The sequence below is a fragment of the Coprinopsis cinerea genome (assembly GCF_000182895.1).
Source record: "Coprinopsis cinerea okayama7#130 chromosome 1 map unlocalized cont3.1, whole genome shotgun sequence".
In the NCBI taxonomy this organism is placed as follows: domain Eukaryota; kingdom Fungi; phylum Basidiomycota; class Agaricomycetes; order Agaricales; family Psathyrellaceae; genus Coprinopsis; species Coprinopsis cinerea.
The window spans coordinates 338,134-357,582 of record NW_003307544.1 but is presented as its reverse complement, the minus strand read 5'-3'; the positions used below and the strand labels follow the sequence as shown (position 1 = coordinate 357,582).

At 51.8% G+C, this 19,449-nt stretch overlaps 8 protein-coding genes across 8 annotated transcripts; 5 read left to right on the top strand and 3 right to left on the bottom strand.

The window, feature by feature from the left end:
* Window positions 1–29: 29 nt before the first annotated feature.
* CC1G_02840 (ubiquitin-protein ligase) lies at window positions 30–3,007 on the top strand (the record flags this gene model as incomplete). The annotated part of the gene is made up of 12 exons (XM_001828207.2): window positions 30–57; window positions 110–174; window positions 226–812; window positions 862–984; window positions 1,034–1,177; window positions 1,549–1,715; window positions 1,780–1,928; window positions 1,982–2,104; window positions 2,156–2,241; window positions 2,290–2,459; window positions 2,518–2,771; window positions 2,834–3,007. 12 exons carry the CDS (start codon window positions 30–32, stop codon window positions 3,005–3,007), a joined length of 2,070 nt encoding a protein of 689 aa, XP_001828259.2.
* Window positions 3,008–3,247: 240 nt separating this feature from the next.
* On the bottom strand, window positions 3,248–4,143 carry CC1G_02839 (dual specificity protein phosphatase). Its single transcript, XM_001828206.2, has one exon. It carries the CDS (start codon window positions 4,042–4,044, stop codon window positions 3,298–3,300), a length of 747 nt encoding a protein of 248 aa, XP_001828258.1. The 5' UTR covers window positions 4,045–4,143; the 3' UTR covers window positions 3,248–3,297.
* A 1,330-nt stretch (window positions 4,144–5,473) lies between these two features.
* CC1G_02838 (alpha amylase) lies at window positions 5,474–7,930 on the top strand (the record flags this gene model as incomplete). Its single annotated transcript, XM_001828205.2, has 12 exons — window positions 5,474–5,691; window positions 5,751–5,843; window positions 5,892–5,925; window positions 5,977–6,106; window positions 6,221–6,375; window positions 6,436–6,539; window positions 6,594–6,643; window positions 6,697–6,940; window positions 7,000–7,221; window positions 7,280–7,385; window positions 7,441–7,602; window positions 7,673–7,930. 12 exons carry the CDS (start codon window positions 5,474–5,476, stop codon window positions 7,928–7,930), a joined length of 1,776 nt encoding a protein of 591 aa, XP_001828257.2.
* An 84-nt stretch (window positions 7,931–8,014) lies between these two features.
* CC1G_02837 (hypothetical protein) lies at window positions 8,015–8,724 on the bottom strand (the record flags this gene model as incomplete). Its single annotated transcript, XM_001828204.1, has 3 exons — window positions 8,015–8,167; window positions 8,226–8,333; window positions 8,401–8,724. The coding sequence occupies 3 exons, from the start codon at window positions 8,722–8,724 to the stop codon at window positions 8,015–8,017; spliced, it is 585 nt and encodes a 194-aa protein (XP_001828256.1).
* A 1,963-nt stretch (window positions 8,725–10,687) lies between these two features.
* On the top strand, window positions 10,688–12,351 carry CC1G_02836 (hypothetical protein; the record flags this gene model as incomplete). The annotated part of the gene is made up of 1 exon (XM_001828203.2): window positions 10,688–12,351. The coding sequence occupies exon 1, from the start codon at window positions 10,936–10,938 to the stop codon at window positions 12,349–12,351; it is 1,416 nt and encodes a 471-aa protein (XP_001828255.1). The 5' UTR covers window positions 10,688–10,935.
* A 654-nt stretch (window positions 12,352–13,005) lies between these two features.
* CC1G_02835 (sphingomyelin phosphodiesterase) lies at window positions 13,006–15,903 on the top strand (the record flags this gene model as incomplete). Its single annotated transcript, XM_001828202.2, has 15 exons — window positions 13,006–13,422; window positions 13,481–13,747; window positions 13,804–13,996; window positions 14,054–14,078; window positions 14,133–14,216; window positions 14,274–14,345; window positions 14,554–14,592; window positions 14,646–14,675; window positions 14,734–14,860; window positions 14,930–14,986; window positions 15,045–15,213; window positions 15,267–15,299; window positions 15,354–15,601; window positions 15,661–15,786; window positions 15,841–15,903. 15 exons carry the CDS (start codon window positions 13,006–13,008, stop codon window positions 15,901–15,903), a joined length of 1,950 nt encoding a protein of 649 aa, XP_001828254.2.
* An 884-nt stretch (window positions 15,904–16,787) lies between these two features.
* On the top strand, window positions 16,788–17,847 carry CC1G_02834 (hypothetical protein; the record flags this gene model as incomplete). The annotated part of the gene is made up of 4 exons (XM_001828201.2): window positions 16,788–16,891; window positions 16,956–17,045; window positions 17,107–17,753; window positions 17,806–17,847. Exons 1-4 carry the CDS (start codon window positions 16,810–16,812, stop codon window positions 17,845–17,847), a joined length of 861 nt encoding a protein of 286 aa, XP_001828253.2. The 5' UTR covers window positions 16,788–16,809.
* A 95-nt stretch (window positions 17,848–17,942) lies between these two features.
* CC1G_02833 (60S ribosomal protein L8) lies at window positions 17,943–19,310 on the bottom strand. Its single transcript, XM_001828200.2, has 4 exons — window positions 19,281–19,310; window positions 18,868–18,988; window positions 18,260–18,812; window positions 17,943–18,206 (listed from the first exon to the last, which is right to left on the bottom strand). Exons 1-4 carry the CDS (start codon window positions 19,281–19,283, stop codon window positions 18,074–18,076), a joined length of 810 nt encoding a protein of 269 aa, XP_001828252.2. The 5' UTR covers window positions 19,284–19,310; the 3' UTR covers window positions 17,943–18,073.
* Between the last annotated feature and the right edge of the window lie 139 nt (window positions 19,311–19,449).

The window sequence follows — 19,449 nt, the reverse complement described above, 5'->3', positions numbered from 1 at the left end:
CATTCTCAGTAATTGCACAATGTAGGCAAATGTCTCTTTTGTTGGAATCGTTTCTGGGTATGTCCTCTGCGAAATACTAGATAAACACACCTCTAACAGAACTGTCTAGACCAGATTCACCAGAATTTCCATTTGATTGACTATGAAATCAATGAATACATGGTCAGATATGAGGTCAGAAATCCCCTCATTCGAATAACTACGAGGAGGACTCACCGTTCTCAGAGTAGCCAAAAGGTTGAGCTCATTCGAATGCTCGTTTCGAGGCTTCTGGATTGGTATAAAGCTTGGGCGCCCCCACCAGAGTTTGTGTCTCTTCTCTTTACTCGAATCCCCCAAGCGTTGACCGACTCAAGGTTAGGGCCTGTCGTCGCATCTTCATACACTCTCACCTTCCAGACGCGCCTTTTCTCCGGTCTCCCCAACTCCTTCACCCAAGGCTTCAAATCCCTGTGCACCTGGTGCCTCGCACCAGAGAACTTCCCTCCCTCTGACACCCTCGCTGCTCTATCACCCAACATGGCAGTCGTATGGCGCGACTTTGAAGTTCTCGGTCTTATAGACCGCTACGAATCCGTCATCGCGAGTGTGGGATATGAGTTCATCGAGAAGCACGTCATCGAGGTGTGCGAGGGGAACTGGTCAAAGCCCATGCTGGAGGAACTACGAAACTGGATGTCAGCCAAGGTCGTCCCTTGGATGCTCCAGATTTACGCTCGCGGTGCCACGAGTACCGAGGAGGCGAGGTCGATGCTCCAGGGCGTTGGCTCTCGTTTCGATTTCCACATCAATAAGACCCTGTGCGATTTGAGGTACGCTCGTATCTGGACTGCTAGGCCACTTTGCTAATGGCGGATCCAGGACGAGGGAAATCTTCGACATCATCATCGATTTCCCCGACTCGATGTGCGCGCTTCAAGACTTGAAGGAGTGCCTCCAGCGAGTTGACCAGCGAGGTCCGCTCGTAACTGCTCTCCGAAAGGCGTACGTCTTTTGAAGGCTCCTATCGTGCTTCAACTGACGATCCATGCAGAAACGCGAAACGACTACTTCATCCGGGTGCCGACACCAAGCTCATCCTGACCCAATATGTCGCAACCATCAAGTGCCTGCGGATAGTAGATCCTCCTGGCGTTCTTCTCTTCAAGGTAGCCGACCCCATTCGAAGATATCTCAGGTACGTAGCAACTCCCTTCTTTCGGTGGAGGTGTAGCGTCAGGGGGGTGAGCCTACCCTTCCCCTTGACTAAACCGCGGGGATGACCGAACCACGGGGACTGTAAACATGGGGGATTTGGGGTTCGTTCCTTTTACTCTATTCATCGCTTATCCCCGGGTTTCCTCGAGGGTGGAGAGTGCTATTTGGAGCTTAAATGTACGAGCCAAGACCACTGCGTGACCACACCGGAGGGCTTTGTCCCCTAGGGTACCATAAACGCTGTGTAGTCGTAGGCTGGGAAATATCCTCGTCCCAGGCTCTGGTCCCCTGCTCATTTTTGGCTACCACCTCTTGTCCTTGCGTTCCGCGAGTGCTAATTGAGTCAAACAGAGAACGCCCTGATACCATCCGGTCAATCGTTGCCAGTTTAGTTGGGGATGATGACAGTGGCGACTCTTTACTCGACGACAATGAGCCCATCCAACCACTGCAGCAACTCGAAACGGAAGACTACAGCGACGTAATGTGGGAACCAGAACCCGTCGACGCAGGACCAGGTTTGTCTTGCTTGACCTACTTCGGCTTGCGTACCACCACTGACACGGGGTGTCCTGCCTTTAGAATTCCGAACGAACAAACCAAGCGACATCATCAGCACGCTCGTCAGTATCTACGATTCGAAAGATCTGTTCGTCAAGGAACTGCAAGTCCTGCTTGCACAACGATTACTGGCCATCACTGATGGTGACATTGCGCGCGTTGAACGGGAGGTGGGGGGTTGCTCTATTCTTCTTCTCCCGGAAGAAGACTGATGGTTTCGCAGCGCAAGAATATCGAAATCCTGAAGATTCGTTTCGGGGAAGCTGCCTTGCAGGTTTGCGAGGTCATGTTGAGGGATATGACTGATTCGAAACGTATCGATACCCATATCCAAGCACAAGCACCTGTATGTTTGCTCCATCACCTCTGCGCACCGCAAGCTAACCCGTCGTGACAGTCCGTTGTTCGGCCTACCATCATCTCGAAACACTTCTGGCCATCTCTGGAGTCCAGTGATTTCACTATGCCAGGTCAATTCCAAGCGTATGTCCGATTCTTCTGGGTACGATTCCGCTTCTGACCCTCTTGTAGTCTGCAGGAGAAGTACTCGGCAGAGTTTACTCTGTTCAAGCCCGACAAGAAGCTCAAGTGGCTGCCTCAACTGGGCACCGTCCATCTCGAGCTCGAACTCGAAGACAGGAAGCTGGATCTCGAGGTGCCGCCGCTGGAAGCGGCCTTGATCGAGTTGTTCTCGCAGAAAGGTACATATCATAAGGCGCCTATCGACATCGTGGAGATTGATCCTGACTGTTCGCCTAGATACGTGGACGCTGGAGGAGATGTTAGGCGTGATCGGCAAGGTCGATCGGGCGTCTGCTATCAAGGCGTTGGCGACGTGGGTGAACATGGGTGTGCTGAAGGAAGCAGAGGAGAACGTGTTCGTCCTGCTCGAGAGAGAAGAGGAAGGGGAGCCAAGGGAACTCGCGGTGCCAGCTGCACCTGCCGCAGCACCTGTGGCACCCGTACAGAGCATGCAGCAGCAGCAGGCTGAGAAGATGCGTGTGTATTGGAAGGTAAAAAAAGAATCCTTTTTCACGTTTTTGATTTGGCGTGGGCTAACAGTCGTCCCACATAGTTCATCGAAGGCATGCTCAAGAATCTGGGAAGCCTGCCACTTGATAGGATCCAGACGATGCTTAGGCTCGCACCCGGGTACGATCAGACGATCGAGCAGCTGGGCATGTTCATGGAGGCTGCCCGCCGGGAAGGGATGGTTACGAGCCGCGATGGGATGTGGAGGTTGCAGTGATTCCAGGGAAGCCAATCCATTAGAGTTCTACGGTATCGCATAGTGCCCAAGGAAACTAATTCTACGCTGCCACATTGTATCAGCCGGGGAAGAAAGGAAAACCATAATGGAAGAAAAAGAGTCTCTAGGGTGCATGCAGTAAGATGAGAAGCAAAGCAAAGCAAAGTAACTAGGATACATGTGAGTGAGTGATACAATGTGTCCGAAAGATGCAAAAAAGTCATGAAGGGTCGTGAAACAGGAGAGGGACCAGCCCTCTCGCACAAAGGGTGGGGTGGGTATAGTGCACCCTAGGCTACGCAGGTAACGGTCTGCAGCTTGTGGGAGGTCGCGATAGGCTTGAAGTTGTAGACAAAGTCGAATTGGGGGCCTGTTTCTGGGCTGTGTGGGTATCGTTTGCACTTCTCGACGCTCTTCCATTCAGAAGCGATGATGCCCAGTGCCTCTTCTCCAGACTTTGCAATCCCACGCTCGACGAGCCAGCATCCGACGACCAACCCAGTCCTCCCAATCCCACCGCGACAATGAATAGCGCTCACCCTCCCTCTCTGCTCATTCTGGCGCAATGTCAAAAACACCCGATCCATAAAGTCTAACGACTTGGGCAGAGAACGGTCGCGAATGGGGAAACGGTGGTATTCAATTGTCGAAGGATCTATCCCAAGCAAAACGGCACGTTTACATAGGATGTCTTCGTAGGGTAGTAGTTCACCGTCCTCTGTGAGGTCGATGAATGTCCGCACGCCGACGCGGAGGAGCTCGTCTAGTTTGGGCTTGTTCGCGCTTTTGGGGGACCAGGGGTATTCGCAGGCGACGAGGAGTGGTGTCACCCACCATGAATTGGGGAGAGGCCGTGGAGAAACGACGCGCCACGGGTGGGGTGCTGCGGAGGGCGACAGCGATTTGAATTTCTGCTGGATGCGCTGGATGTCGCGGGCGAGTGGCGCTGTGGGCGGTGATGAGGTCGAGTCACACGACGAGGAAGAGGTGTTGGACGTCGTGGATGAGAGGCGGCGTCTGGGGAAATAGCTCGCCATGATTGAGAGGAAGGTTTGGATGATATAGGAGATAACGTTGACTACGAGTGGAGTCGCCAGTTTGGTAGATGGGTTTGTGAACAAAGGGTTACAGGTGGGGAGAAAAATAGATCCTTGCGGGGATTCAAAGCGCGCCTGGCCATTATATAGCCCCCCTCTATATTTGCCGCGGCAGTGCAAAAAACCAGAAAATGACAGCCAAGAAAAGAAAGGGCGTTGTTTGCCGCCCCCTTCCCACGAGGTGAGACCGCATCGCCCCTGATGTCAAGTCGCGAGCGATCTGGCCTTGAGGACGACCAGCACGTTGCTGAGAGTGTGATTTGGACTGTCTCTCCTCCACCTTTCGTCCACCCGTTATCTTCCTCGACACCATACGCGAAGACGAACATGACACTCCGAAATCGATTGCGAAGAGCGAGCTTCCTTGGGTCAGCACTTCCATTGGGGAGGAAGATCCTCAATTCAAACGGTCATTCAACGGATCATGAGCCCAACGTTCGACGGAGCATTTAATCTTCTACAGTACATACCCTCATTTCTCTTATCGCAAGCGCCCAGCCAGGTGTGTGAACCAACAATCCAATCCTTTGACTCAATCTTATTGGTCGTATAGCACGATGCATGCAGGTTTCATTGACGGTTCGATTCTCCGGATCTCGATAGCCATCCTCCTGGGGTAGTGCAATCACCTTTCGAGGGATTCCGTTGTCCAAGGGCACGTTGGAGGTCACGTAGAAGGTGGATGGACTGCACCCCATGACGTTTTCGCGGAGAATACTTTAGAATCCGATGGATCCGCTGGGTAGCGCCAGGTTCTCTTCCTTCAAGCCCATTCGCATTACGGCAAACATTCGACGCAAAGCTGAAAGTTGAAGTGGGAATTACGTCCTTTCTGCGGAACTCGGGCGAGCACCGCGGTAGCAGGCTTCGCGACGCTGGAAAATCATTGCGATTCGAGCACATCCTCGGGGAATTGGAAGGCTAAGACATTCAACGTTCGTCTCTCCTCTTCTTATAGGTCTCTAAAGGTCATTAACACTGACTTTCTCGATGTTTCCTGCGCAGGTGTGCACTCAGGTCGGAAAGCTGAGGCCAAACGGGCGCCTACAACCCAATTAAGCAAGAGCGTGCCAACGGTAGCGACTTCGATGTCAAGTGCCCCCATGAAGGACGATGGTCCGGCCGCTCCGACGCAACGTGCAAGAGGCGCGCTTGGTGATCATGACGAGCGCCCTGTCCGATCGCAGTGGTATGAGCGCTTAGTCCCAACTTTTGAACTCTACTAATAAACTGAACACTATTGGTCCGATTTCAGGCATTGTTTGACCGATATGTATAGATCCGTTTATTAATACTGTGCCATCGATGGATACAGCAACACAATGGCACGTTCACACTCTGTACGAATACAACGTTCTTTGCGCCCTCCATGGCAGACACTGCCTCAATACCCTTCGGACGTGCTTGGTGGAAGGAAGCTATCGTCTACCAAATCTATCCTGCTTCATTCGTTGACTCGAATGGGGACGGAATTGGCGATTTGAATGGTATCGCCTCGAAACTTGATTACCTCAAGGACCTGGGCGTCGATGTCCTATGGCTATCCCCGATTTACAAGTCTCCATTGGCAGATATGGGCTACGATATGTGCCTATCCACCTTGGGCACTCGCATACAGCTACTTGACTAACTTACCTACTCTATAGCTCTGACTATCGGGACATCGATCCGAGGTATGGAACCTTGGAGGACTGGGACAACCTCCTGAAAGGTGTACACGAGCGAGGGATGAAACTGATGTAAGTGGAGTCTTTGGATGCTGGATCTGCTTGAATAACCAGCCCTAGAATGGATCTCGTTGTCAATCACTCCTCAGACCAGGTACAAGCCTTGACCAGTTGAGCATTCAAGATCGCTGATGATCCACACAAGCATGATTGGTTTCAAGAATCCCGCTCGAGCAAGGCAAACCCAAAACGAAACTGGTACATTTGGAGGCCTCCGAAGTACGATTCGGAGGGTAACCGACATCCTCCTAACAACTGGAAAGCTGTTTTTCAAGGTAGGCGTTGTTCTTTTTCGTTGGGGTTCCTGTTTAGGAAGGTGTCGCCACATTTTTCGACGTTCCTTTGTTCTCTAATTTGTGTTCTGACCCTATTTCTCCCCCCTGAAACAGGTTCAGTCTGGGAGTTCGATGAAGCGACCCAAGAGTATTATCTTCACCTGTACCTTCCCCAACAACCTGACCTGAATTGGAATAACCCTGAGCTTCGAGACGCAGTATGGGACATGATGAAGTTCTGGCTTGATCGAGGGTGTGATGGCTTCAGGGTAAGCTCTAGCTCCAGCATCGTGGGCCAGGAACTGCCGCCGACCGCTTCATTTTACCAGATGGATGTAATCAATCTCATTTCGAAGGCTGAAGGTCTACCAGACGCCCCCATCATTGCACCAGGAGAACCTTATCAACCCGCTGGTGCCTTGTTCGCAAACGGGTAGGCTATCGATGATTGTTGAACGCGTCAAGCTCGACTAACACCTTGTTTTAGACCTCATGTGCACAAGTACATCCAGGAAATGAACGCGAAAGTCCTGTCGAGTACGGCTGTCGCTTCTTTTTCCGGCTACTTTCAATCTAACATTTGGGCTCAGAATACGATATTATGACCGTCGGAGAGACACCCTTCACGCATGATCCCTCATTGTTGGCACCATACGTCCTCCCACGTAACAAAGAGCTCGATATGGTCTTCCACTTTGAGATCATCAGGGTCGATACGCCACGCATTGGCAACGACCACATTCAACTCGCCTTTAAGCCGTGGAAGCTCACCGAGTTCAAGGAAATCATCACCCGTTGGCAACAGTACAAACGCGATGAGGGATTTTGGAATGCGTGAGCAAGATCACTGCCTTGTGTGAGTTTGGGCTGACGTTCTCGGCACCTTCACATAGGACATACCTGGAGAACCATGATCATGCTCGATCCGTGTCAAGGTTTGGCAATGACAGCGACCAATGGAGGATGCTCTCCGCAAAACTGTTGGCGATGTTGCAAGTGATGCAAAGTGGTACACAGTACGTGTATCAAGGCCAGGAACTTGGACTCAAAAATTTCCCTCGCTCCTGGGGCCTCGAAGAATACAAGGACGTGGCGACACAAAATTATTGGAACAAGTGAGTGGAGTGTCATGATGAAACCTGCTTCCTCGGGCGTTGATCGTGATTTGCGTAGAATTCTGAAGCAAAGAAAGGCCGGATCTGACAAGGAGGTTGATATGGAAGATATTTTGGACGATTTTGCGAAGAAAGCTCGAGATCACGCTCGTGTGCCTATGCAGGTGATTCCTGCTATCCTCGGGTTAATTGACAGATATATTCACTATGTATTGGCAGTGGGATTCATCGCCGAATGCCGGTTTTACGGCTGGAACTCCTTGGATGCGGGTTAACGAGGACTACCGGACCTGGAATGCCGAGAATCAGATCGGCGACGGCGCTAGTATTTTGGAGTTCTGGAAGCGCCTGCTGAAATTAAGGAAGTCTAACCTTACGCTGGTGAGTTTGGGCGATCTCTCTCTCTCTCCGTCTTTGAGTAGCGGGACTTTTCTTACCTTCCACTATCAAGATCTATGGAACTTTCGAAGACGTTTCTGAAGGCTCCGAGAAGGTTTTTGGATATATTCGCCGTCTTAGAGATTCTTGGTACTTTATCGCCCTCAACTTCTCAGAAGAAGAGATTACCTTCGTCCCGCGAGGCGAACAGACTCGCGCCTGGGATTCCCTCAACTATGTCGTTGGGAACTACGAGGATTTCCCCTCTGTGGATGTCAATAGTGGGGCAGTACGACTCAGAGGTTGGGAAGCGATATGTTTTGGAGCGTAAGCAAGAACTTGTGAATTAAACGACTAGTAGTACTTATATTATTGGAAATCATGACATGAGTTAAGCGAGTGCGACCAATTCAGCTTAGCGAATATAGATCTCGGTGCCATCGTGAACGTAGGAAGCTTCGATGTGCCACTCGTAGTTGTAGTACCAGATATTTCTGAGTCGGATCTGCTCGAAGGTAACGTGGTTGGGTCCAAGAGGGACACCAGGTCGTAGGAAGTCGCCGGAGTGCTAGAAGAAATCATGTCAGCATTCATTAATACGCTAAAGAGAAGAGTAGTAGACGTACCTTGTTGTAGAACTCTCTGAAGATAATGGCGACTTGGCTAGCAACGTCGCCAATTGCAGTGTCCAGGCGGAATTTCTTCCTGTATCCCAAGTGCTCGTAACCAGGCCACTGAAAAAAGAGAGATCGTGTCAGAACTTGAACATGTCATCGGATGGAAGGAAGAATAGTTACTTACCTCGATGGTGAGGAAAGCCTCAGTACCACTATCTTGAAGTTCCGGAGGGAGGAGTGGGCGGACTTTGCTGTGAGGCATGTAGATGGTGAAACCTCCTCCGTACTCGCACTCGGTCATGCCCAAGCCGACAATTACATCCTCAGTGCCGAGCGGAATTGAGTGGAAGTACAGGGCGAATAGCCCGGTGGGTTGTTTGCAGACGATCTTCTCCGGCTTGCCAGCGTGCCAGTGGTCAGTTGGTACACCTCCAGCGTGAAAATCTACAGCGTTTCGGCGAGCGGGGCGGACAGAGGCGGCGTTGTTGAGAGAAGAATCTTGGTTCATGGTGTGATGGTTTAGGTGGTACAGAGAGAACTTGACGAAGGACGAGCGATGTCTGAGGAACTGGGAGACAGGTGTTGTTGATGCATCCCTCCATCCCTGAGTAGCGAGCTATATATACGTCCAGAATCACAGCGACGATGGCCACAGTAGACTAGGACCATTGTCGTTTACTCGCGACCAGAGGGAGCTTTGACCTGGTTGCTTGGTGGATGTACCATAGTCAAAGTTTAATCGCGTCCAAGCGTGGGTACGCGCTCACCATCCACATTATCCTCGTCAATTAGTTGTCGTGGACACGAGACACAGAGATGAGCAGTGCGGGGACCACAATGACACACAGGGTAGTTCAGTTACCACGAAAGGAAGGTCTTGGCGTTTATATGAACGGTCTCTGCACCAACGCGTCAGACGCGTCTCGAGTTTAGTGGTCTCCATTGTCTGCCCATTAGAGGAAAGCGCCCTCTCTCTTCTCACTTCCAAGGTCATCCAATTCGCGTATTCAGCGACTGCCAGGAATGTCACCACCGAATATCGCCACTATTTCGGTAAATCGTCGCCACCCAATTGTCCAGAGACTGGGAGGTCACTTTGACCGGAAGCTTCGCACATTGTTGGCCCTGTGACGTAGAGCAGACTCGGCAGCGAACAATGTACACTGAGAACACAGGGTGAGCAGGCCATCGCTGCTATGGATATTCGATTCTCTATGGCTACAGGGTGATCTCTTTATCGTTGAATGCCACAGATCAGGTCTGGTTAATGCATGTACCTTCAGATTTACATAGATCACGTCACGTACCTGCTATCTCATCTTATCTACTCGAATCAGATTCTTCCCTTGCATCTACACTATACCACCGTCGGTAGCCACTGCGCCCGGACTCGGTGAATCCGATCGCAGCCAGGAAGAGAAATTGGAAAATGCCCAAAAGAATAATCTTGAGGCATGAGAAGTACTTCATTCTTGTGGTCAAGTGAATTCATGTTTAGTATCGCCTGACAGAAGGTGGAAAGTAGACGGATTTGTTCTGCATGGCTTACTCTTTAATTCCTCCACCCTGCAAGTTGGGCGGCCGTCTGAATCGGTGTTATGTAAACCGGCGCCAAAGGCCTGTCGGATCATAAAATCAACGAAGTATTGATCCGTCGTCGGCGTGCATTTTTGAAATCCTTTCATGCTCTCCTTTTCTTTGTTTCTCGCGACGTTCCTGAACTCGCCAACGAACCCCTTTTGAAGGGAAATATCTCCGATAGGCTCCTGTTTCGCGGGAGAAGAGGATAGCCCATGACCAGATGCCTTCAAAACCAAGGGAGAGCGAGCGAATTCATCCTTACGAACAATCATAGCTTGAATAGTCCACATTCATGCAAAGGCTCCACGGTCTACACAAAGGGTTACAAATGGGAAAGGTGAGTCCCCATGTTATTCCAACCCCAAATGAATCCCCTTGAATACTACACCGTCGAGTATAACTCAGGCTGATTCGACTCATTCGGGTCTTGTGCTCCGAATACGTGGTCCCTGAGCAGAGTCGCCGTTTTAGCTTTTCATCCTATTTCTAACTCTCTGTGGGTCCAATTCGCCGCTATCCTGGTGGGCACGCATCTATCTCTGCCTCGTGGCCTCCTCATCTCCGCTGGGCCGCTAGACGTAAATTTTGGACAGCTTGGGTTGCCTTTCCGAGAACAAGAAACTCGACTCCCGGGGTCCCCTGAATAGACTCTTCCGGCTGTATTCATGAAATGTGTGTTTCATGACCCCACACCGAGGCAAGCTGTGGTCGCTTAGGAACTTCGAAAGGCGGATTTTACGGACTTCAAGAACTTGGATCGACAGGGAACAACTCTGGCCAAGCACTCGGTGACACGCTTCACTTCGGCATCGCCACCTAGGGGGCCCACCATCAGCATCCTTTCTTTCCTTTGTTATCTTTGAATCCTGAGACATTGATGAAAGATGCAAGGAGCGCTCCCTGCACCTTGGAGAGGTTTTGACTTACCGAAGACTCTGGTTTCCGCCCCGCCGCCGACGCCCATAAATATCAAGGGTTCTCTCGCTAGGACCTGCCGACCCCAAACGTCGTTCGACGAATTCACCCTCGTCCCAATGAACCAAACATCCCACTGAGGATGAAAATTTTCCTCCGAATCCGAAACTTCATCTCTTCTCGCCTTCGCCGCCGCCATTCTCTCCACATAGTCCGACATCCCATGGATCAACTCCCAAACGAAATCCTGGCGTATATCTTTGCGCTTATCATTCTCGACCCCTCGGAGAATCCCGCCTTCGTCTCAAAGCTGGGGCAAGTATGCTCACGATGGAGGGCTCTCGTAGTATCCACTGCAAGTCTTTGGAGCAGAATCGTCCTCGCCTACCCCATGAACAATCCACAACTAGTTTATGCAGCCATCGCCCTTGAACGCTCCGCCGCTCACCCATTGGACATCCTCCTTGACTGTCGGGACCCAGAGTGGGACTGGGAGGAAGAGACCCACAATTTCCAAGGGACCCACATGCAATCAATCCTTCCACTCATCCTTCCTCACTCATCCCGTTGGAAAAAGATTGAAGTCCTCAGCGACACATGGGCTCCAGTCCATGCTTTTCTGCAGGCGACGCAAGAAACTCCTCTACCCATTCTGGAATCAGCATCGCTATCTCGCTGTAACGCCTACTTTGCAGCACCGGGGGAGACCTTCCAACCGGAATCGATGCGCTCGCCAATAGCCCTATTTGGGGGCCGATCCCTCCAAAGCCTTCGCGACGTATCTCTAGTTGGCGTACACGTCGACTGGGACAAGTCAGCACTGGTGCACCTCCGCCGACTTGAATTCAAGTATCATTCCAGAGACGTCATGCCCACCATCCACCAATTTCTTCGCATACTCGGACAATGTCCCGATCTCCTCGAACTTTCTATCGTAGGGTGGGGACCGATATTGGATCCCAAATCAACCGCGGTCACAGCGATCGAACTTCCATCTCTTCAAAAGCTATCCTTCGGTTTTATCGACATGTCTTACTCGACCGCCCTTCTTTCCCTTTTCCAGCTTCCGTCCCTACGCAAGTTATCGCTCGAGGACGTCTTACGAGTCGTCACTCCGCTAGAGGACACCGACACCTCTGGCTTTTTGCAGTGGCTCTACACCTTCCAGCCCACACAACGCGCTAGCTTTGCTGGAACGCTTCAAATGAGCAGTTCCATCCCACTACAAGGCGTCCAGGAACTCCGACTTCAGTCCATTCGATCGGATACGTTGACGTTCACCCGGTTTTTTCAATGTTTTCCAAGACTTCAAATTCTTTCGTGTCACGACGTTCCAGACAATGCTCTCGTGGCACTTTCCTCGACCATCCAAACCGCAGGCCGCCAATCCAATATACCTCACCTTTGTCCCTCGTTATCGGAGCTGCATTTCCAGGATGCAGATCCCAGTCTCTTGATGGACTTGGTCGCTGCGCGAACCGCTTGCGAAGGCGTTACACCACTTCGCAAGGTTACGCTGGAATACGTTCGCGTTCCTCGCCCATCACCTGATTCTCCCACTTTTGCACACCTGGAAAGGTCGGGAATCAGCTGCGTTGGAGGAACGCCAAGTGGCAGCGAGACTTCAGACTCTGAATGATTACTTTTTAGATTGTCGTTTTGTCTGCACCCACCAAGTTCCTACAAGAAGCACGAGATGTACCTCATTTAGTGTTATTTATCGCATCTCAATGTTTCTTCAACCAACGAGTTTCTCTTTTCCCCGTCACCGCCTACCGTCTGCCCTCATCGCCGCCTGCTACAAGTCACCGTATTCTGTCAGGCAAGCGCTCGCGGTGTTGAGCGCTCCGCTCGTACCTGGGGTTAAGGTTAGTAGACCTCGGAGCTTCTTGCCAGGCCACTTTGTTTCCACTGTCATCCAGTGATTTCCTGCGCAAGAATCAAGCTTCCGCCATCTGCAATCACATAACTTCTCGATACTTCTCTTCGTACCATCCTGGCCTGACGACTTCTTCCTGGAATTCCCCAAGTCGCTGGTTCGTCGTTCTTCGTCGGCGAACGTGGCTTGACGGGCTCCAATAGACCGATCAAAGGGTGTCCAAGGCCATGTCGTCCAGCCGGGGGCCCGTGTCGAACTTTTGTGGAACGATGGCACGTTCCAATAGCATGTCCTGATCTAGTATATGGAACGTAAGTTGGTCACGAATCAGAGGACGTTGACCGAAGCAAGTTGAGCTTGTTTCCCAAAAGGTTCTGCGCTGAAATAGGCTGAGATTCACAGGAACTCCACAAAATGCTCTATATCTGCCCTCATGACAGGCATGCCCATGTGGAATCCCTACCCTGCGATGAACATTCATGTGGTATCTCTCTTTGTTGTCGACGCTTACCACCTTCTTGGTGTTCGTTACGGGAAGATCTCTTGACACGGCCTATATATAAGGATTGGGTGGATTGGCGGTGGCCATACCTCGCCAATCATATACCCCAGCACCGCAACGTCATGCGAATCTTCCGGTCGCTCCTGTGCAGTATACTACTCTGCTTGACGCTTGTTCGAGCATCGTTGGTTGACGACATCATCAACGCTATCAAGAATGGTGTGACTTGCGGTGGCTGCCATAGTCTCCTAGCACCCCTCAAGGTACTTGCGCTGTTGGGCGATGGACCATTCGTTGGGACCTTTACGGCCGTCTGCAAGGGACTCACGGTACGTGCGTTTAGTATTGTTCAGTCGAGTGAGAGTTTCTGAGCTTTACGTCCCATAGTCTTTCGACGATGACGTCTGTGAGGGTGCAGTGAGAACGCAAGCCCCCATCATTGCCCACGATCTCCGTTCTATCAACCCATTTGGCCAAACTGCCCGAAAGCTCTGCGACGGCCTGCTCGGTCTCTGTCAACCCCCTGCAGTGAACCAGTACCAAGTGCCGTTCCCCAAGCCACCTCCAGCTACCCCGAAGACCTTCGTCTCGACTGGAAAGACGCCGTTCAAAGTCGTTCATTTCAGCGACATCCATATTGACAGAAACTACACGGTACGAGGAATATTCGTCCAATGTATACATTTTCTGAATTAAGAGAACTGCTACAGGTCGGGGCCGATACTACATGCACAAAGCCTATCTGCTGCAGGCATTGGAATGGCGAGCCCGGCCCTGTTGCCAACCCAGCAGGCCCGATGGGAAGCCGGAACTGTGACACCCCGCCAGCATTGGCCCAGCATTTCCTGAATACTATTAGCTCTGACAACAAGTTCTCTATCTTCACGGGAGATGTCATCGAAGGTACGGATACGACACACCTACCTCCAAATCACAACTGATTTCAGGCATCCCTATTAGCAACGGTTTGGCTGGCTGAGCAAGGGTGAGCCGATAACGCATCTGCGTCTCTGGTCAGCTAACCTGATCCCTGGTGTAGTTTCATCAACCACGAAATCCAGTTGTTCAACAATGAGATTGCTACACTGCCAGATGTCCCCGTCTACGCCGCAGTTGGGAACCAGTAAGTAAAGCCGATTATAGCTTACAATCGAAGGATTTAGTACTTACGTCTCCTCAGCGAAGGGGCCCCGACCAATGCTTTCCCAAGGAATACTACCTCCAAGGCGAACAATCAATGGCTCTTCGATACGTGAGCGAAGGATGGGGGGTAATTATCCAAATGCTTTCCGAGATGCCGCTGTGGTCTGACTCGCCGCTAGCCTGTGATTGGATCCGCAGCAGCGGAACAGGTCAGACATGGCTCAGCCAGCTACGCCCTCGTTGTACCCGGTACCAATCTCAGGTAGGGATGCATCGCTTCGGCCCTTCATCAAACACCCGGATTAAGGGCTTCTTAGGCTCATCTCAATCAACACGGTGTACTGGTACAAGCACAAGTGCGCCATTAATCGCTATCTCCGCAAGCACGTCTTTAACCCCTACCGTTTAGCTACTGGCTTTACGATAGCGACACGGTTCAGTGAGTTTCGCCTGTCAGACAATTTGAAGTTTATCCATGCTAACCAGTCCCGAACCAGACCCGACCCCAACGGTGTCCTCTCCTTTGTCGTATCGCAGCTACAAGCTGCCGAGGATGCGGGACAGAGAGCATGGCTTGTTGGCCACATCCCTCCTGGCGGAAGGACCGATGTCATGAGCGATCAAGTCAGTCCGCCTCTGATACACATTAAGCTCCTTCGCTTACACCGAGAACAGTCCAATTACTTTGACCAGATAGTCCAGCGCTATCGTCATGTCATTGCAGGCCAGTTCTACGGACACAGTCACCAGGTGAGCTCAGCTTGTCAATGTGAATCCCTCCTGGAGGTTCCTGACGAGCATTGCTTAGGACGAATTCATGGTCGGGTATTCGGATAATAACAGGCGCAGCGCGGACACCGCTATCACAGCTGCCCTCATTGCACCTGCATTCACCCCTCGAAGCAGCAATCCCGGCTTCAAGGTCTACGACATCGACCCCGACACCTACGAAGTCATGGACTACAAAGTTTATCGAAGTAGGCAAGACTCCTTCCACTTTAGACCACTGTCTGATCACCGTCTTTAATAGCTGATACCACCAGTCCGGACTTCCACATTGAACGTACGTCCATCTTAAATCCTTTAACGTCGATCAATCACTGACGCAGAGTTACAGCCAAATGGGAACTTTCTTACTCTGCTCGGGAGACATATAGCCGCTACGTTCCGGATCTCCAGCCCCAGGACTCTCTCAGCCCCGCATTCTGGCACCGCCTTACAGAAGCTTTCGAAAACGACGACTCTGCATTCGAGACGTACCTGGGCTTCAAGCGAGGACCTGGTGTCGAGACGGCTTCATGCGATGCTCAGTGCCGCAGGAACACCATCTGCGACATCCGTGCTCTGAAGGTCGAGCATCTTTGCGTAAGTTCCTCCCTTCAAGTTTTCTTGTCTTCTGAGGGCTTTGGCTCATGTTTCTTCAGACTCCTTCGAGCCCGGGTCTCAACTTCCGACGCAGCCTCGAAGGCCATGCAACCCATGATCATGGTCATCACGACGAATGCGAAGGTCCTGGAATCAACGCCATCTTCCAAGCTGCTACGACCGCGGTATGTCCTTTGTTCCCCGAGTTTCCATGGTCTGTGCTAAATTTTCTCTGATAGACCGACGTCGACTGGGATGCCCTTCGAAAGGAGCTCGAGGCCATCATCCCTGCTTCTGCTTGAAGTATTCGTAGGCACTATGAAAATTACGTTCACCACGAGTAGTAGCGGATATATAAAACCGGAAATCATTGCGGAGCTATCCAAGTGACCGTATGTCGAAGATCAACATGAGTTCAAGTCGGTTGGAACTTGGAAAGAGTCATGAACATCCACAACGCACCAGACACCCATTGTTTTGACTCGCGAAGGCACATTAAATCTGATGCATTACCACGGAACGGGCGTCAATTTCAAGTGTCAACATACAGGGGAAGGCCAGCTCCATTCGTTGCCCGAGACTGACAGAAGAAAGTGATAGAAGGAATTCAGGAACAAGGATAGGACGTTCGTCTGGCACAGGGAATGGAACATAAGTACCATCCTGACCGTTCCAGGTCGAGGCGAAAGTAGGTCAGTACCCCCAAAGCCGTAGAGGCCTCGGAATCAGGCCTTCACCACCATCACTGAAGGCGACATGGCCAGTGATCTTCCTGAATCCTTTCCCTGCTTCCAGAAAGTCGACGATAGGCTGCATGCTTCCAGCAGCCAACATTTCAGGTACAGCCAGTAGTCACAGTACCTTAGGCCGGCCCTTCAGACCTCCGAGTGCGAGCACTCTGTCGTTCTTGACTTGATGCATCGACCCATGACCTGAAAACAACACTCACATCTTCGGCCCCTGCCGTTCGAACAAAGAGCCAACAATGAAAGACGTCCGGAAATACCAGAAACCGACAATTGACACGGAGGGCGTGATCAAGACAGCCAGTGGTGCGGCAGCGGTGCCTCGTTGGTTCCGAGGCTTTCTGTCGTCTCCAGTGAGAAGGGAAAATCTCAAAATCAGAGGCATATAAGGGTCAGTTGGACAAGGAAAAATAACTCACCAAGCTTTCTCCTTCCCACATTGCACCTCCCAGCATCCCTCCAATGCCAGAAGACACCAAGAACCTCTACGACAGCATCCTCCAGGAGTCGAATCACTTGAGGCCCAACCCAGTGATGAAACTAGGTACGACAAAAGTTACGCTCTTCCACTGAAAAGCAAAAGTCCCGCTAAATGAGTCCTGCGCTAGATGTCAAATTCGAGGACGGCGGCGCAGAGCCCATAGGAGGCCACATGGAGTCTCTCGCCGAGGTGATGAAATACGAGTTCGACAAGGACGGTAAGCGGTGACGATCCACGCTACACGGCGAACGCACATTCCTGACATGTAACCCACTCAGGTCCCTTCCAAGTCGAAGTAACCTGCACATCCGTCGCAGCGGCCTACAGCGAAAAAGACCCCGCAGACAAAAACCACATAAACAACTACGTCATGCTCACGCACGACATCGTCTTCGCCCCCATCGCGCACACCACCAAACACTTTGGCGTCACCGAGTACCGCGTTCGAGTCAAACCCATCACCAACATCAACTCCCCGTCCGGTCGAAAAGCCTACTGGATGAAGCACGAACCAGGCCAGACCGAGAAACTCATCAACTTCTCCAAGACAGTCACACACGGCGTCAGCGTCAACATTGGCTTCTTTGGCGATGGAAACATCGAGTTTTCCTCCAGTGTTAGCAAGACCATCAGCATGACCGAGCCCAGTGTGCGCTGCGATGATCACAGCTCGTCGGGGGAGATTAACCATTCCTTCCTGCTAACTGAAGCTGGGGCGCAGAAAGCGACGCACCAGTTCCAGCTCGTCCACCTCGCCTCGGTTCCAGACGAGGGCCTAGGTGATAAGCGGGCCAAAGGTCAGGACGACGCCCAGAAGCTCGAGTTTGCCCTCGAGTTTGAGGTCATCTCGAAGCTTGACTCGATTCGCTACAATTCTGTCAGCAAGAAACATCCTGCGAGCAGTGTTCAGCCGCACCCGACCCAGGTGAGTATTCCAAAAGGTTCCCTCGGACAGCACGCTAATGACCAGATGCAAGATCTTCCCTGTGTCAGCGCCCCCTCGCCCCAAGGCGGAATGAACATAGATCTGTAGAATTAGCGCTCGGGAACGCGGATTATAAGTACTACGACGTACCACCAACGAACTAGTTTACGCTCAGAATAAGATGAAATCTGCGGGTATAAACACAGTAGATTTTCACAAAGCACGAAAGCACTAAAAGTACAACAGATGCCGCAGGCGCACTGCATAAGCGAGACATCGTAACAGCGGATATGATACAGGGTTGAGTGGGTTGAGAAATTTTAGAGCCTGCCGAGGTGAGCAGCAGTGGTGGATTGACCAGCAGCCTTGGCACGCTTGCGGAGCATCTGGGTAGACTTGGTACCACGGATACCTCCACCCCATTGCTTGCGCTGTTCCTCGTACTTGTCAGAGCTGGAGAGAACAATAAGCACAAGTCGCCATTGATGCAGGAGGGGATTACTTACAAGTTAGCCTTGGCGGCGCTGACGAGGGTGGCGAGTTCACGCTGGTCCTCGCTCCTGACGTCCTGGATGGCAACAACGGCAGCAGTCTTCTTGTGGACGACAGTGCCGAGACGAGCCTTGCCCTTGACGATCACGTAGGGGACACCCATCTTGCGGCAGAGAGCAGGGAGGTAGATAACGAGCTCGATGGGGTCAACATCGTGAGCGATGGCGACAAGAGACGCCTTCTTGGCCTCGACCAAAGCAACGACGTGGTTAAGACCGTACTTGACGAAGAGAGGCTTCTTGGTGTCCTTGACCTCCTTGCCCTCAGCGGTGGCAGCGGCAGCGGCCTGGAGACGCGCCTTCTTCTCCTGCTTGGACTCGGGGCGGTACTTGTTGAAGAGCTTGAAGAGCTGGGTGGCGGTGTTCTTGTCCAGGGTATGGTTGAACTGGGCGATGGCAGGGGGAACCTTGAGACGCTGGTTCAAGATGACCTTCTGGCGTTGAAGGCGGACGTATTCGGGCCACCTGACGAAACGGGTAAGGTCACCCCTGGGTTGGATATCCTGGCCTGTTCACAGGTTCATCAGCGACGAAATTGGTCGAAAAATACGACGAGTACACACCAATGCCAAAATTCTTGGGAGAAGCCTCAAAGAGGGGGTTCTTCTTGGTCTTGGTAGTCTTGCTGGTGCCAAAAGGCGCAGCAGCAGGCTTCTTTCCGCTTCCAGGCTTAGACTTGGGGGGCTGGTCATTGAGACGGAAGTCAGCAGGTTTCCTCAACAGGCAAACTGCGCTCCGGAGCTCTAACGTCGTGCGATGAAGCAACGACCCAGCGTTCGCCATGCTTCATTGCTCTCCGCTCAGCACTTGAAGTCATGTCGACTTTTGGGTGAATCTGTATCGTCGACGTCGCCTTTAGCGTCGAGCTCATCGTTATCGATGCCAAGAACTCACCATTTGGCTCGTTGAAGACGCATCTACGAGCTTAGTTCACCGAAAACGCTAGAGCTCCTCGTCGCGAACAGCGATCTCTTACCATTTTGTCGTCGTTTGGGGCGGCCTGGACGGTGTTGTGGTGGTTGTGGGGAAAGAAAGATGGAGAATAAGGTTTAGGTTCTTGATGGAGATAGGACAAATTCGATCTCAGATGAACTCAGTTCGGATATCGCCGATAGGCCCCTATCGAGAGCCCCTATCCAAACCCT